We start from the raw sequence: 18,447 nt of genomic DNA on the forward strand, positions 1-18,447 counted from the left end.
GACTGAATTAAGATGACGATTAATATTGACTGGTATTGATGTAAAATATTACTAGGTCTTTAAGTTTATTCGGAAGATAACAGCTCTATAAATATATTTTTTGGTGCCCCGACTCTCTAGTTAATGACTGATTAGCTCAATCAGGTAATATTAATTATGGAGAAATAAGTTTATAGTTTATAGTTTAAAGTTTATAAGCATGTCATATCACTTTTTCCGGCATAGCCAAAGACATGACGATGTCTATCTCCATCATCTTGGGAGGGAAAAAACAGTCACAGATGAATACAAAACTGACAATAGCAATCTCTCTCAGAGCAGAGCCAACTCAGTGTAGCTTTGCAATAGGGTACCTGTGGATGTGTGTCTTTCATTGGAATTCCAAATAGGGTTGATTTTGTACGGACTTGAAATACAAATATATTTGAAAATTATTATAGAAAGTGGATCAAATAATCAATCAATTTGTTTTGAGTTTGCTTTTTTGAGTTCCGGCATAATTTTTTTTTTTTGGGGGTGTGCTTGCACTCCACTTTCATACATTTGTAGATCAAATAAACGTTTTTAAGTTCAATAGCACACTTCTGTAGAAAAAGCCATCAAATTATTTTGAAACACAGGTATGCATCGATCTATAATAAGGTATAACAATGTTTTATATAGTACAATAAGACAAACACTCCTGGTAGTAGTTTATGCATAACCTCAGTAGAGCAGAAGATAATCGATACCGTGGTATATAAACCCATTCATTGATGTAGCGACTCGCGCACAGACTGACTGTCCACACCGTGGGTTGGTTTTGCATGCTCTGTTGGGTTGAAAGCTGCTCGACAGTTTTGACGACGAAATACTACCCGGAAAAGAGCCGTGGCGTGGTTTAGACAACAGAGACAGAGCGATAGGAGGTTCACTGGATAAAATGTTGTAAGGGATATTGAACGTCAAAACATCAGTATATTGTCCGTTATTCGTTTATCAGGATGTCGGCGTCTGCTATATTTATTCTGGATCTTAAAGGCAAGGTGAGTTGAGATTTGACAGTTTACGTGGCGGAGAAGTTTATTGTTAAGGCATCGAGATCAACAGCGCTGAGCACAGGCTGCACCTGCCAGTGTAGCGCAGTAATCCGTGCGTAAAACTATAAATAAAAATAAATAAAAATATGAAAGATAGCGGTAGGGCAGGCTATAGTAAAATTACACACCTGTTTATTATCTTTGATTACTTACAACTAAATGTCGTTGTTTATTTCTGAATAAGTCAATGTCATTACATTCACAGCACAGCTATTTAACTTCGTGATCGGCTCAATTTTCCGTAGTTTTTTTTTGTCGGCAGAGAAATAGCAATCTACCTCAGCACTCTCTGAACCCTACACCTACATCAAATAAAACAAATTTCTTGATAAGTTATTTCTCAATCACTTATACACATTCTCAGCAGGTGTAGGCAGTGGCGTGTCCAGAGCATTTTAAATGGGGTGGCACAGACCCGGTTTTTAACCTTAATCAATGCTAGGTAGATTATTTCAATATCGTTATGATGGTTCAACGCCATTGGAGGCTGGTGACTTGAACAATCGAGGAGGATAGGAGACTCACAGCATAGGCGTGGACAGCACAGATGACAAAACTTGTTTTTTTTTTTAATCGAGGGAGTAGCAGTGTGCAGGACAGGCTCACCGTGGATGGATGGTGTGGGAGAAGAACTAAATAAACTCTTCCATTCAAGGCAGGATAGGATGCTACTGATAAAGATGTGCAGTTAGTTTAAACAGCCAGCACATACGTGCTAATGTTATCACTCCTCCCCCTATTTATTGCAGGATTGTGACTTGTGATTAATCAACATTGACACTAGTTCTTTACAGTCTAAACAACAATAGATAATTGAGTAAAGGTAAAGGTGAACAACCAAAATAATGATATCCCAGAGGTAGCCAACCTTGCTCCACTGACCCCTGCTCTTTACAGGGTGACCAGATGTCAGTTCCAGACCAGCAATAGTCCACTTGATTATCAACTCATTACAGTAGGTTTGACAAGTTGAATCGGGCGTGTTATTGCTGGGCTGAAACAGAACCCTGCACACCCAGCAGACCTCCAGCAGGGTTGACCTGCTCCTGTTATAGAAGGTATATATATACACATTGTGTGTGATGTTTTAACTGCATTTTTGTATACAACATTTGCTAACATACTGTATAATCCATGATATACGTTATACCCTTTAGTCTCAGTCTTGGGACATTCATTGGGACCTCGCTCTTCATCTGCAAACAGGCTTTCACAGCTTTCCATATGAGTTCCCAGTTGTTTTGTACGTGTAATTAAGAGTTGGGATTATGATGAATTGTTTAGCTAGCTACATGTCTAAACAAAAGACTCCACTATGAGAGGAACCATTTCACTGTACCATTTACACCTTCTGTATCCTGTGGATGTGACAAATAAACTTAGATTTGATTTGATATAGTGTGTGTTTACCAGAGACGGTAATGTGAAGAACAACATGACCTGCACCAAAATCAGATTAGGATAAAGGCCAAGGACTAGAAGTGTATTTTCACTACTACTTTTTGCTGCCACTTTTAGTCTTGAAATCTTTGGTTGTTTACAATACTGTGAATCCTCAAAGAGACGGGTGTGAACCATGCTGAATGGGTGTAGACAAAGAAAAGGTCTCCAGTAGGTGTACCAAAACATTCACAGGCCATTTTCTCAACAGTGGGGTTACACGTTTTTCAAAATGACTTTCTCATTGTTCCTCAACTGCAGTGCATGATATACAATTTTCTAGCCTGGAGTCTCTACTTTTGTCCAATGTAAAAAACTATTTCAAATGTTGCTGCATATGACCTAATCCAGGTGGTGGGTCACATGTAGCTAAGTGCTTTCTCATTGGCTAAACTAGGCTCGTAATAAAATCAAATCAAAATGAATATTTACGGATCCCATACAAGTTTGTAATGAAGGCACATTAAAGTTGACATGTTCAAGAAAGCATTTCTGAAAGAAAAAACATAAATGTCCCTCAAACAGCCTTACTGTCAAGTAGAAACTTGCGTCATCTGCCCCCATCGGGCTTGCATGTCACGTTTAATGTCTTATTAGGCAACTCTACGAACACAAGATAAGGTGCATTAATAGCCTAGTTTAATTGGCTCGTTCATGGTAAGAGGTTTACATACAAAGTGTGGGGTACCTGCTCACCCAGACAGCAGACTATAGGCTAATCAAGCCAAACCTGACTTTCCTTCTTTGTGTGGTTGTGGTAATAATATTGTGGAGAATGAGATCCTGAGGTTGTTATTAAGGGGATGGGTCCCTGGATCCCTATCAGTGCTAAAGCCTTTTCTGCCCTCAGGCCTTCTCCCTGCTAAAACCAACCCAGATGGGCTGTACTGGAGGCTGAGGATATCTATCTATGTATCTATCCATCGATCGAGGCTAGAGTGTCTGGATACAGTCACTGTGTCAACGCATTGTGTGTTTGGTCTTGAAGTTTGAGATGTTACGAAGGTCACTTTTTATGCTGTATTGGTCAACTGAATGCGTCGTCCTTTGAAATATATTGTTGTGCTGATAAATGGCTGCTTTGTTTTTCACACTGACTACAATCATGTATTTGAAATAAAACGTTTACACCAACACACTGATGAATGAGCCCGAGCGGTTTTAATGAGCGAATTATACAACTGGAGCATCTATAACGTTACTCTACTTTGTGTACCCTGCACATGCAATTCTGGATGTGTGTACACTAGGCTACTTTTAAACTACACTCTCACGTTTGCTGGCTTAAGTAATATACAGTGCATTCGGGAAGTATTCAGACCCCTTGACCTTTTCCACATTTTGTTACTTTACAGTCTTATTATAAAATGGATTTAAAAGAGCTTTTTTTCCTCATCAGTCTACATACAATACCCCTTAATTACAAAGCAAAAACTGTTTTTTAGAAATTGTTGCAAATTATTACAAATGAAAAACTGATATCACATTTACATACATATTCAGACCCTTTACTCAGTACTTTGTTGAAGCACCGTTGGCAGCGATTACATCCTTTAGTCTTCTTTTGTATGACTACAAGCTTGGCACGCGTGTATTTGGGGAGATCCTCTCAACATCTGTGAGGTTGGATGGGGAGCGTTGCTGCACAGCTATTTTCAGGTCTCTCCAGAGATGTTCGTTCGGGTTCAAGTCTGGGCTCTGGCTGGGCCACTCAAGGACATTCAGAGACATGTCCTGAAGCCAATTCTGCGTTGTCTTGGCTGTGTGCTTAGAGTCGTTGTCCTGTTGGAAGGTAAACTTTGGCCCCAGTCTGAGGTCCTGAGCGCTCTGGAGTAGGTTTTCATCAAGGATCTCTATACTTTGCTTTAATCTTTCCCTCTATTCTGACTAGTCTCCCAGTCCCTGCCGCTGAAAAACATCCCCAGAGTATGATGCTGCCACCACCGTGCTTCACCGTAAGGATGGTGCCTGGTTTCCTCCACACATGACGCTTTGCATTCAGGCCAAAGAGTTGGTTTCATCAGACCAGAGAATCTGGTTTCGCATAGTCTGAGAGTCCTTTAGATGGCTTTGGCAAACTCCAAGCGGGCTGTCATGTGATTTTTTTACTAAGGAGTGGCTTCCATTTGGCAACTCTACTATAAAGGCCTGATTGGTGGAGTGCTGCAGATATGTTTTCCTTCTAGAAGGTTCTCTCATCTCCACAGAGAAACTCTAAAGCTCTGTCAGAGTGACCATCGGGTTCTTGGTCACCTCCCAGACCAAGGCCCTTCTAACCCCGATTGCTCAGTTTGGCCTAGCGGCCAGCTCTAGGAAGAGCCTTGGTGGTTCCAAACTTCTTCCATTTAAGAATGATGGAGGTCACTGGGATTTTGGGGACCTTCGATGCTGCAGAAATGTTTTGGTACCCTTCCCCAGATCTGTGCCTCGACACAATCCTGTCTCTGAGCTCTACGGACTCTTCCTTCGACCTCATAGCATGGTTTTTGCTCTGACATGCACTGTCAACTGTGGGACCTTATGTAGACCGGTGTGCCTTTTCCAAATCATGTCCAACAATTGAATTTACCACAGGTGGACTCCAATCAAGTTGTAGGAACATCTCAATAATGATCAATGGAAGCAAGAGGCACTTAAGCTCAATTTCAAACCCTCATAAGAAAGGGTATGAATTCTTATGTAAATAAGGTATTTCTGTTTTTCATTTGTAAAACGTTAGCTAACCTTTCTAAAAACCTGTTTTCGCTTTTTCATTATGGGGTATTGTGTGTAGATTGATGAGGAAAAACATGTATTTAATCCATTCTAGAATAATGCTGTAATGTTAGAAAATGTGGAAAAGGGGAAGGGGTCTTAAACACAGATAGCCTGACGTGATGGGACATGGTCATAAATATAACCTGACATTTGTTTTCAAGGCGAAATATAGTGGCCATGGTGTGTGTTTGACTGTCAAACCATGTCATTCTCGGAGGGGAAAGTCATTTTAGACCCTCTGGTAGCGTCATAGATTTTTCATGGAACGTTTACCTCTAAATCACTAAGCTCGTTTCCCAACGGTACCCTATTCCTGATGCAGTGCACTACTTTTGACCCCTGTTCAAAAGTAGTGCACTACGTAGGGAATAGCGTGCCATTTGAGATGGAACCTGAGGGATCTCTGGTCTGTTTACCTTAACTGAGATGTCATACAGAGACGGTAGTTCACATTGATTGTAAACATTGTAAACAATGCCCCATTGACAATAACCAGTGTCCCATTGCCAAACAAACATCCCCTGGCTGAATCATCCCATCATTTTTAAAGGGATATGGTGTGTGTGTCTGTGAGTGAATAAACCAGGCCCTCATAGTCGGCCAGTGTGTTTTACTATTTGTCAGCCAAAAGTGGCACTGAATTTGAACCATAAGCCTGCTTTCATATTCCCAGACATGTCTCTCATTCAATCTCTAGCCCTTCCCACACCACTGCAGCAGTCTGACAGATCTGTCTGTGTCTGGTCTCTGTAGTACTGTAACAAGATGCACTGGCTAACTCCATTGGAGTTGCTGTGTGTGTGTGTGTGTGTGTGTGTGTGTGTGTGTGTGTGTGTGTGTGTGTGTGTGTGTGTGTGTGTGTGTGTGTGTGTGTGTGTGTGTGTGTGTGTGTGTGTGTGTGTGTGTGTGTGTGTGTGTGTGTGTGTGTGTGTGTCCTTAGGTTCACCTTTTTAAAGTTATCAGAATATTAGTCTCACGGTACCCAGACCCCCAACACTGTATCATGGCTGGAGTCTAGGCTAGCAGAATACAAATGTAATGGTTCAACAGAGAAAGTGTTTTAATGAAAAACAAAAGGTGGCTGGAGTGAGGTTTGTTAGCTCAGGATGACTGCAGACAGTGGCTGGGGATTAAAACAAGAATGACCATGATGAAGGGTTGGCGACAAATGGGTTTTGAACAATATTTTAACTTTTTATTTCCTTGAACCTCAATGGCAGTTTAATGTACTTTTTAAGCAGAAGCCAAACACGTCCTCCAAAGCCATATTTATTCTCAAAATGGTAATAATTGTGATCACTGAAATCTATCATTTTTCTCTACGTTCTTAACATTCAGGTAGTGTTTGTGTTTCCTGCAAGGGCAGACTGCTTTTTATATGCAACAACCTTTGAAATGTCTGTCCATCTGTCTGGGGTTCCGCCTGTCCATATCCTTTCACTGTGTGATGAGTTTTTCATTTTGGTATTTCCTTTGTCTTATTGGTTATTTCCTCCTCTTTTGTTGTCTCTGCCCTGTGTGATCTCCTCGGCACAGAGGCCCCTCTAGTACAGAGGGTTGTAAGGCCATGTCTTCAGTGTGTGAGATCCCTCAAGCATAGGCTTTGATCTCTTTCAACACTTATTTCAGAGTGTGAGGGCTCCAGCCCAGCGACTCTCAATACTGACTCATCTTGTTATTGGCGTTGGAATGAGTGTGTGTGTGTGTGTGTGTGTGTGTACATTTTATTATACTTGTGAGTACCAGAAGTCCTCAAAAGAATAGGAAACCAACTAAAATTGAAAGACATTTTGCCGGCCTCACATGTAAAAAAGGCTATTTAAGGCTTAGGTCTAGGTTTAGGGTTAGCAGTTAGGTTTAGAGTTAAGGTTAGGGTAATGGTTAGGTTTAGAGTTTGGGTTGGAGGTTAGGGTAATGGTTAGGCTTAGGTTTAGGTTTAGGGAAAATAGGATTTTGAATGGGAATCAATTGTTGGTCCCCAAAAGTCCTCACAAGCAGTGGCAATTTTATCATGTAAATCTTGGTGGGGCAAAAAAAAAAAATTGTGGGATGCATGTCAGCAAAGCCACTACACAACACTCAACAATACATTAATTGCACTATAACGGTGACAAACGTGGCCCAGAAACTGTTAGGGCCTACATAAAGCTGCCCCAACAGCAGCGTCCCAACAGCAGTCCCATCACCATACCACTGCTACACCTGGCTATCAGCGGAGCCTTGTTTGGCAGCGAAACAGTTCATTCAGCCTCATTTACTGCCTTTAAAAAACATGATATGGTTGACTTGCTTAAACAATTGTGGTTTCTACAGACAATTGAGACGTACAAACTATGGCATAAAGGGACGACGAGGCAATCCGTAATTTCGATTAAGACATTAATGAGCGAGCTAGGACGGATGTAGTCAATATGACTATTTGTTCAGCACTTTTGAAATGTACAGCGACAGAATTCAGAACATGGTATGTTCTTACAGTGTTTTCCCTGTACACCAAGTCAGAACCGAAGGATAAATAAAGGGGGCATATAAGCAGACAATGAAAGCCCTTACAATATTTGTTGATTACATTTCTCTAGAACAGGTTATTGGCTAATGTGCACCACCAAGTCAGAACAGTAGGCGAAATGAAGACAAATCAAATCAAATCACATTTTATTTGTCACATACACATGGTTAGCAGATGTTCATGCGAGTGTAGCGAAATGCTTTATACAGTTGCCATTCATACAGGTAACGAGTGGAGGACAGAGGAGCCTCTTAAAGAAGAAGTTACAGGTCTGTGAGAGCCAGAAATCTTGCTTGTTTGAAGGTGACCAAATACTTATTTTCCACCATAATTTGCAAATAAATTCATAAAAAATCAGACAATGTGATTTTCTGGATTTTTTTTCTCATTTTGTCTGTCATAGTTGAAGTGTACCTATGATGAAAATTACAGGCCTCTCATCTTTTTCAGTGGGAGAACTTGCACAATTGGTGGTTGACTAAATACATTTTTGCCCCACTGTACTTAGTATTACTTTTCTTATCTACAGCATACATATCTCTCTGGATATTACATAATTTATGCATCAGCATACAAGACATTTCTGGACACACCTTGTCGTGCTGTGCTCACTTGAACATGAAGTTGGCGCGGCGTTCCTTCGTATACAAACGTTGTTATCAAAGTCTGGCATTCTACATTTACATTTACATTTAAGTCATTTAGCAGACGCTCTTATCCAGAGCGACTTACAAATTGGTGCATTCACCTTATGACATCCAGTGGAACAGCCACTTTACAATAGTGCATCTAAATCTTTTAAGGGGGGGGTGAGAAGGATTACTTTATCCTATCCTAGGTATTTCTTAAAGAGGTGGGGTTTCAGGTGTCTCCGGAAGGTGGTGATTGACTCCGCTGTCCTGGCGTCGTGAGGGAGTTTGTTCCACCATTGGGGGGCCAGAGCAGCGAACAGTTTTGACTGGGCTGAGCGGGAACTGTACTTCCTCAGTGGTAGGGAGGCGAGCAGGCCAGGGGTGGATGAACGCAGTGCCCTTGTTTGGGTGTAGGGCCTGATCAGAGCCTGGAGGTACTGAGGTGCCGTTCTCCTCACAGCTCCGTAGGCAAGCACCATGGACTTGTAGCGGATGCGAGCTTCAACTGGAAGCCAGTGGAGAGAGCGGAGGAGCGGGGTGACGTGAGAGAACTTGGGAAGGTTGAACACCAGACGGGCTGCGGCGTTCTGGATGAGTTGTAGGGGTTTAATGGCACAGGCAGGGAGCCCAGCCAACAGCGAGTTGCAGTAATCCAGACGGGAGATGACAAGTGCCTGGATTAGGACCTGCGCCGCTTCCTGTGTGAGGCAGGGTCGTACTCTGCGGATGTTGTAGAGCATGAACCTACAGGAACAGGCCACCACCTTGATGTTAGTTGAGAACGACAGGGTGTTGTCCAGGATCACGCCAAGGTTCTTAGCGCTCTGGGAGGAGGACACAATGGAGTTGTCAACCGTGATGGCGAGATCATGGAACGGGCAGTCCTTCCCCGGGAGGAAGAGCAGCTCCGTCTTGCCGAGGTTCAGCTTGAGGTGGTGATCCGTCATCCACACTGATATGTCTGCCAGACATGCAGAGATGCGATTCGCCACCTGGTCATCAGAAGGGGGAAAGGAGAAGATTAATTGTGTCGTCTGCATAGCAATGATAGGAGAGACCATGTGAGGTTATGACAGAGCCAAGTGACTTGGTGTATAGCGAGAATAGGAGAGGGCCTAGAACAGAGCCCTGGGGGACACCAGTGGTGAGAGCACGTGGTGAGGAGACAGATTCTCGCCACGCCACCTGGTAGGAGCGGCCTGTCAGGTAGGACGCAATCCAAGCGTGGGCCGCGCCGGAGATGCCCAACTCGGAGAGGGTGGAGAGGAGGATCTGATGGTTCACAGTATCGAAGGAAGCCGATAGGTCTAGAAGGATGAGAGCAGAGGAGAGAGAGTTAGCTTTAGTAGTGCGGAGCGCCTCCGTGATACAGAGAAGAGCAGTCTCAGTTGAATGACTAGTCTTGAAACCTGACTGATTTGGATCAAGAAGGTCATTCTGAGAGAGATAGCGGGAGAGCTGGCCAAGGACGGCACGTTCAAGAGTTTTGGAGAGAAAAGAAAGAAGGGATACAGGTCTGTAGTTGTTGACATCGGAGGAATCGAGTGTAGGTTTTTTCAGAAGGGGTGCAACTCTCGCTCTCTTGAAGACGGAAGGGACGTAGCCAGCGGTCAGGGATGAGTTGATGAGCGAGGTGAGGTAAGGGAGAAGGTCTCCGGAAATGGTCTGGAGAAGAGAGGAGGGGATAGGGTCAAGCGGGCAGGTTGTTGGGCGGCCGGCCGTCACAAGACGCGAGATTTCATCTGGAGAGAGAGGGGAGAAAGAGGTCAGAGCACAGGGTAGGGCAGTGTGAGCAGAACCAGCGGTGTCGTTTGACTTAGCAAACGAGGATCGGATGTCGTCGACCTTCTTTTCAAAATGGTTGACGAAGTCATCTGCAGAGAGGGAGGAGGGGGGGGGGATTCAGGAGGGAGGAGAAGGTGGCAAAGAGCTTCCTAGGGTTAGAGGCAGATGCTTGGGATTTAGAGTGGTAGAAAGTGGCTTTAGCAGCAGAGACAGAAGAGGAAAATGTAGAGAGGAGGGAGTGAAAGGATGCCAGGTCCGCAGGGAGCCGAGTTTTCCTCCATTTCCGCTCGGCTGCCCGGAGCCCTGTTCTTTCTCTTCTCTGGATTTTTGATGCTTTCAAGACAACAGGGAACTCTGAAAAAAACAAGGTTGAATCATGATGACGTCAGTGATCTTCAGGTCGTATCGCTAGAAAGAGGTGCAACTTCTGGATTTTCAATTCGAGTTGGATGACCGTTCAAAAGTAATTTTCCCAGTCTGAGCTAATTTTCTCCCGATTTCCCAGTTGTCTCGAACTCCCTGAAGTAAGATTTCGCAGTTCTGAGTATACAGTTTTGAGCGCGGCACAAATTATGCTTCATTGACAGCATGGCCAATGTTGAATGTTTATAGTTTTTTTATTGGAAAAGAGACCCTTTATCCCCTTAGGACAACACACACATCCACTCCACTGAATAGCAGGCTAGTGATTTCTTTGCAATGCTTGCAGTTAATCACTGATTCCTTCCCAACCACTCTTTGTTGAATTTGCGATTTCCATCTTGTTGTGTAATGTTTATGACCGATTAGCGCCGATACGTTTTATTTCATTTCTCCTCATTATTTGTCTTTATATGACAAGGATTAAAAAGGATTTGCCAGTAGATTGTCAAGTTGATTCATGAGGATGACAGCTAGCTAAGATTTTAAGTATGATGTTGACATGATCAGTCCAATCAAAGCTACTGTAGATGTAACGTGATTTGACGTCATTTTATCTGTGGCCAATGACCTTGAGCCTTCTTGGATGGGCACTTCTAATGTAACTCTATGGCAGCACCCAAGGGGCTTGCATTTTTTACCTTTACCCATAGACTTGGCGGTGACGTAGTGTCCCCATGAGTGACGGAACACTGAGCCAATCACAGTGCAACTAGAGAACATGACCAACACCTTCGCTCTGTATTTTCCACTGGCTGCCCTACCACCACAGAAAGCACTGAGCTGGGCTGAAACACCTGCATTTTGAAGCTGCCTTACTCAAGAAAGCAAAAAACGGCTTTGTTGACGCAATTACTTATTTTTTTATATATATTTTTATACATTGTTTACCAACTGAAATGTGTCATGTGTTAATGCCAAAATAACATGCAAAACAAGCACTTTTTTATTTATATATTTTTTGGCTTAAAATGTGGGGCTCAAAACAGATGGGGCTCAAAACAGCTGGGGCTCAAAACAGCTGGGGCTCAAAACAGCTGGGGCTCAAAACAGCTGGGGCTCATAACAGCTGGGGCTCAAAACAGGTGGGGCTCTGCCACTGCTTATTATACAATAAGACATAGGTGTGTGAGAGAGAGAGAAAGTGATGCTTCCCTCGGGCCACTCCAGTGTATATTGCACAATGCTGTTATTGAGTGGTGTGATCACAAGACTAGTTATTTACTGTTTCTGAACAGTGGTCTTCCTGGCAGAGGCTGCTGCCCATTTCGACAGACAATTTTATGATGTTACACAACTTACCGCTGAGCCGTCAGAACGAGGGGAAAGACATATGGCTCCATTTTTGGATCTTTTTCAATTTGTACTGTTGCATATTTTCCACTATGGACTCCTTGGAAAACATTTAGATTGAAATATACGAAATATCTAAATGAAGATGAACTGAATTGAATAGAAAATGAATGTACATCAATGTGTTACAATGCCCTTTGTCACGTTATCTAATTGGCCAGGCGTTGATATGTCGTAACTACAAGAGCAACATGGACATGTTGCAAATCTTCACCCTCTATTTTAATAATAATAATAATAATATAATAATAATATAATAATATAATAATAATAATAATAATATAATAATAATATAATAATAATAATAATAATAATAATAATAATATATAATAATAATAATAATATATGCCATTTTCATGTTATGTGTTTTCCTTGTAGGTGTTGATAAGTCGTAACTACATGGGAAACATGGACATGAATGAGATCGACCATTTCATGCCTATAATGATGAGGATGGAGGACGACGCAGACACGTCGCCCCTGGTGACCAGCGGCTCCTCACACTTCCTGTGGATCAAACACAGCAACCTCTACCGTATCCTGTCCAAGCAGGAAGTCCTGTTACTGCTCAGCCGGTCAGGCCGTCTGTCTCAGCCTCTGTTTCGCTCACGAGACGCATCTCACAATTCACAGTTCACATCCTCACTGCATACATGCAGATTCATGATGTCGTGCTGTGTACAGTACAAGTCAAAAGTTTGGACACACCTACTCATTCAAGGGTTTTTCTTTATTTTACACTTTTCTACATTGTAGAATATTAGTGAAGACATCAAAGCTATGAAATAACACATAGTAGTAACCAAAAAAGTGTTAAACAAATATATTTGAGATTATTCCACCCTTTGCCTTGATGACAGCTTTGCACACTCTTGGCATTCTCTCAACCAGCTTCATGAGGTAGTCACCTGGAATGCATTTAAATTAACAGGTTTACATTTTTAAAAGTTTATCTGTTTTGGTAAAAAGCTGAGGGATGGGGCTGGAGAAATGTAACCACTCAAATTCATAGACAGAGCTATGGATGCAAGGGCTGACCATCCCATGATATCAAATTATAGTTTTAACCATGTTTTGAGGCTATCTAGTGTTTGTTTACATTTAGTTTGTTTACAAACATTGGAGTAAAGCAAGCTTATATTTTGGGTTCTGTTGGGATAAGGCAGTTGAACTAAGGCATTTCTAAGTTATATTCTTCAAGAGTCAATCGGTATGTATCATTAATTTACAAGTCCAAAAATAGATGTAGCAACTGCAGATTGTAAATGCTCCATTTGATAGATTTAAAACAGCAGTGGCACAGTACCTTTTTCTGTTCAACAATGTAGTACGTACTTAACAGTCGTCCTTTAGTGGTGGCAATGACCAAGAAGAATGCCAACGCTGCTCTGGTATACTCCTTCCTCTACAAAATAGTACAGGTGAGTGTGTGCTTCACTGACAATACCTACTATAATACACTGTGCTTACTATTCTGGTATTGTATTGATCTTGTATTTAAGTTGTCTGTAAATCTGTAGGTGTTTAAGGAGTACTTTAAGGAGCTGGAGGAGGAGAGCATCCGTGACAACTTTGTGATTGTGTATGAGCTGATGGACGAGGTCATGGACTTTGGCTTTCCCCAGACCACAGACAGCAAGATCCTGCAAGAGTGAGTAGAGGACTCGGTTACAGTCAAGACTACAGTCTGGCCTGGGAGGCTTGGCATTTTAGACTGCAACACAGGGACAATGCTAAAACAGACTACCATCCAACAGACTACCATAGTGCTGAGTAGGCTACAGTATAAAGTTCAAAGGCCTTAGCTCAGCTGTTCCGGAACTAGGGGTCGTGACCCCAGGTGGGGTCACTTGATATGAAAATGGGGCATGCGGGAGAATTTACAAAATATATATACATATACACTGCTCAAAAAAATAAAGGGAACACTTAAACAACACAATGTAACTCCAAGTCAATCACACTTCTGTGAAATCAAACTGTCCACTTAGGAAGCAACACTGATTGACAATAAATTTTCACATGCTTTTGCGCAAATGGAATAAACAACAGGTGGAAATTATAGGCAATTAGCAAGACACCCCCAATAAAGGAGTGGTTCTGCAGGTGGTGACCACAGACCACTTCTCAGTTCCTATGCTTCCTGGCTGATGTTTTGGTCACTTTTGAATGCTGGCGGTGCTTTCACTCGAGTGGTAGCATGAGACGGAGTCTACAACCCACACAAGTGGCTCAGATAGTGCAGCTCATCCAGGATGGTACATCAATGCGAGCTGTGGTAGGAGGGCAAAAACCCAGCAGTAGAACCCCTACCTCCGCCTTTGTGGAAGGAGGAGCAGGAGGAGCACTGCCAGAGCCCTGCAAAATGACCTCCAGCAGGCCACAAATGTGCATGTGTCTGCTCAAACAGACTCCATGAGTGTGGTGTGAGGGCCCGACGTCCACAGGTGGGGGTTGTGCTTACAGCCCAACACCGTGCAGGACGTTTGGCATTTGCCAGAGAACACCAAGATTGACAAATCCGCCACTGGTGCCCTGTGCTCTTCACAGATGAAAGCAGGTTCACACTGAGCACATGTGACAGACGTGACAGTCTGGAGACGCCGTGGAGAACGTTCTGCTGCCTGCAACATCCTCCAGCATGACCGGTTTGGCGGTGGGTCAATCATGGTGTGGGGTGGCATTTCTTTGGGGGGCCGCACAGCCCTCCACGTGCTCGCCATAGGTAGCCTGACTGCCATTAGGTACCGAGATGAGATCCTCAGACCCCTTGTGAGACCATATGCTGGTGCGGTTGGCCCTGGGTTCCTCCTAATGCAAGACCTCATGTGGCTGGAGTGTGTCAGCGGTTCCTGCAATTTTTTTAAAATTTTACCTTTATTTAACCAGGCAAGTCAGTTAAGAACATATTCTTATTTTCAATGACAACCTGGGAACAGTGCCCCTGAACAGGTTAACTGCCTGTTCAGGGGCAGAACGACAGATTTGTACCTTGTCAGCTCGGGGGTTTGAACTCACAACCTTCCGGTTACTAGTCCAACGCTCTAACCACTAGGCTACGCTGCCGCGCCAAGAGCAAGGCATTGATGCTATGGACTGGCCCACCCGTTCCCCAGACCTGAATCCAATTGAGCACATCTGGGCGTCTCGCTCTAGTCCAGGTCTGGGAGGAGATCCCTCAGGAGACCATGCGCCACCTCACCAGGAGCATGCCCAGGCATTGTAGGGAGGTCATACAGGCACATGGAAGCCACACACACTACTGAGCCTCATTTTGAATTGTTTTCAGGACATTACATCAAAGTTGGATCAACATGTAGTGTGGTTTTCCTCTTTAATTTTGACTGTGACTCCTAATCCAGACCTCAATGGGTTGCTAAATTTGATTTCCATTGATAATTTTTGTATTTAAGTATTTAATAAGAATATTTCATTCATTCAGATCTAGGATGTGTTATTTTAGTGTTCCCTATATTTTTTTGAGCAGTGTATATATTATAATATCATCTTTGTATCTCACAATTATTGTAATGTGGTTAACCATAAAAAAGTAAATGAAAATTATTCAAATCCAACGAGATCTTAGATGAGCCCTTAGATCATGGAAAAAGGCCTTGACTGGTGCACTTGAATCATTCCCACGGTGAATGGCTAGGCCGGATATGAAACCACGCACTATTGCAGAGACTTTGATATTACCAGCTGCAATTGATATGGTGAAAAGGATGTGTGGGGAGGCAGAGGCAGAGAAACTCGCATCAATACCTTTGTCAGATAGCACTGTTAACTGAAAAATGTATGCTATTGCTTGCAATCCAGAGGAAACTCTGACTGAATGACTCAAACTCCCCAGCGTATGCTCTTCAAACTGACGTTAGCTGTGAGGGCCGAGATGCCCATGCGTGTCGGGGGATGCTATTCACGAGGACATATTGTTCTGTCTCGCGATTCCTGAGCATGAAACGACATAGGGGATGTTCAGTGTGCTGCGTGGCTATATTGACAAAAAAGTTTTGCACAGATTGGGCGCCATCTATCACAGGACGGCGGGCAGGCCTCTGCACTCTAGTTATGAATGTGTCTCCCTCTGACATATGGACACATTGTATGATAAACCGAGAGAAAAAGGTGGCAAAAGAGCTGAGCACGGAACTCGGGAGATCTACTGCAGCACGTATCTTCAATTGTAAACTACATCAAATCACATCAATTGTGCGAGCGCCTTTTCGCAAAACTATGAAGCGATATGGGATCAGAGCATGACTGTTCTAATTCACACCGAGGCTTGGTGGTTATTGAGGGGGTGTTGGAAAGTTTTTTTCACACAGAGAGGAACTTTTGTCATTCACAATGGATGTAAAAAATCTGACTTGGTTGACTTTCTGTGTAATGAAATGAAAACAACAGAAAATAACATCAGTGTGTCCCACATGGCTGCTCACCTCTCATGCTCGGAAGAGCACTTTGGGACTGACCTACTTCCCGTTTTGACTGTGATCCTGGCTCAGTTGACATGTCGGTAAATGAAATCGTACAGCTGATCAAGCTGTCATGTGACCGAATGCTACAGACAACGCATTTACAGTTCACTACGGAGGAGGCTTGGTTCCTGTCTCAAAGGAAATACTCTGCCGTCTCCCTCTGAGCATTAATTACACGTTCAAAACAACTGGTAATTCGGAACTGGGAACTGGGAAATCTCCAACTTCAGTACGTTCAAGACAACTGGGAACTCTGAAAGAAACGAGCTCCGACTGGGGAAAAATGGTTTTGAACGGTCATCCCACTCGGAATTCCAACTAGGGAACTCGGACCTCTTTCTCCAGCTCTGACTTTCCTCACTGACGTCATGATTTGACTTAGTATCTTTCAGAGTTCCCAGTTGGTTCGAAATCACATGGTAGGCAACCCTTCGCCAGCCCATATCGATGTCAAACTGGATTCAGTGCTCTCTCGTGTGTATTAAAACCAAATAGGATCCAGATTGGATGTGACAGCGGAGATGAAGTGCGCGCTGTCGACCACGCCCCCTGATGTTGAGAAGCTCGGACGCGACACGCATCAAGCACACACATCTCATTGGCGGTGGTGAGATGAGAGACATTACTCATTTGCAATTGACTGCCCCACATTAAAAGTATACAATTGCCTTCTCAACTCACAATCGGAAATGCTGTTAGAATGTTTTTCAATTGACGGACATGGCCCCAAATAAAAAAGTGAACATTGGCTGTTAATTACATTATTGCGACCCCACCCACTTGAAAAAAAATACTTTTTCAGATATCAAAATGGGGTCGTAGGTCAAAAAGGTTTGGGGAAACCCTGCTTTAGCATGTTAAGTAGACTTTATATGTCATGTTTTCTTCTCTGCTAAAGAGTAGAGTCGGTTCGAGTCAGTCAACACCTGTCTACTAATCTCTCTACTAGATGGCTTGCCGTTTGATGCCATAAAAGACTAGCATCTAGGCTAGTGCCAGACAGTATACAGTAGCCTATAGGGTTCAGAGGGTTTAAAAGACTAGCATCTAGGCTAGTGCCAGACAGTATACAGTAGCCTATAGGGTTCAGAGGGTTTAAAAGACTAGCATCTAGGCTAGTGCCAGACAGTATACAGTAGCCTATAGGGTTCAGAGGGTTTAAAAGACTAGCATCTAGGCTAGTGCCAGACAGTATACAGTAGCCTATAGGGTTCAGAGGGTTTAAAAGACTAGCATCTAGGCTAGTGCCAGACAGTATACAGTAGCCTATAGGGTTCAGAGGGTTTAAAAGACTAGCATCTAGGCTAGTGCCAGACAGTATACAGTAGCCTATAGGGTTCAGAGGGTTTAGCTCGTTAACGAGACATTGTTTTCCTGTTCTGTTACTTGCCCCTGGGAATGGTGCCATGTTCTGGCAGAAGGTTCCGTGTTCACTTAATTAAGTCCAGACTACCATGGCAATCTGCCTATTTTGTCTGCTTAATTACCTGTTTGTAATTAGTCTTACACTTTAATTGAAAGCCTGTATGTAACATCATATAATATAATTTTGTCTTTTTATAATTGCTCAAACAGATGGTTTACTTTGATAATATGGTGACTGTCTGATGTGGATGTATGAAGATGTGTTTTTGCCCTGAGCTTTGATGAGGTCTTTATCAGTGTGTTGTCTGTGTTGTCTGTGAATGTGGGCCTGAATAGGGCTGATAATCGCTAGCCTGTCTCCCATTGACACATACACAATGCCACCGACAGCTGACTCCACTCGACACCCAGACAGACGAGCTCAGCTCTGCTCCTCATTTCGCCAAGGAACCCCTCCACCACATCCCGAAGCTCCTCCCCTGCTTCTCCATCTCCCCCAACCAGGCACTTTCACAACAACCCCCCCCACTTTAGCCTAAAATACTGCCCACCTGGGCGCAATTTCCCGATAGCAATGGAATTTAGGCTTGTGACTCTTTTAACGATGCACTCATTACAAAGTGGAA

At 43.2% G+C, this 18,447-nt stretch overlaps 1 protein-coding gene across 1 annotated transcript in view; it reads left to right on the forward strand.

Moving 5' to 3' along the window:
* Positions 1–113: 113 nt before the first annotated feature.
* LOC124038014 (AP-1 complex subunit mu-2-like) overlaps positions 114–18,447 on the forward strand; it is a 38,624-nt gene continuing 20,290 nt past the window's right edge. Inside the window, exons 1-4 of the mRNA XM_046353370.1 lie at positions 114–1,025; positions 12,354–12,510; positions 13,329–13,396; positions 13,496–13,626. Of these exons, the coding sequence (XP_046209326.1) occupies positions 984–1,025; positions 12,354–12,510; positions 13,329–13,396; positions 13,496–13,626 (398 nt within the window). The 5' untranslated portion in view covers positions 114–983. The remainder of the gene's footprint in view (positions 1,026–12,353; positions 12,511–13,328; positions 13,397–13,495; positions 13,627–18,447) is intronic.

Source organism: Oncorhynchus gorbuscha, linkage group LG06 (assembly GCF_021184085.1).
Source record: "Oncorhynchus gorbuscha isolate QuinsamMale2020 ecotype Even-year linkage group LG06, OgorEven_v1.0, whole genome shotgun sequence".
NCBI classification, from domain to species: Eukaryota; Metazoa; Chordata; class Actinopteri; order Salmoniformes; family Salmonidae; genus Oncorhynchus; species Oncorhynchus gorbuscha.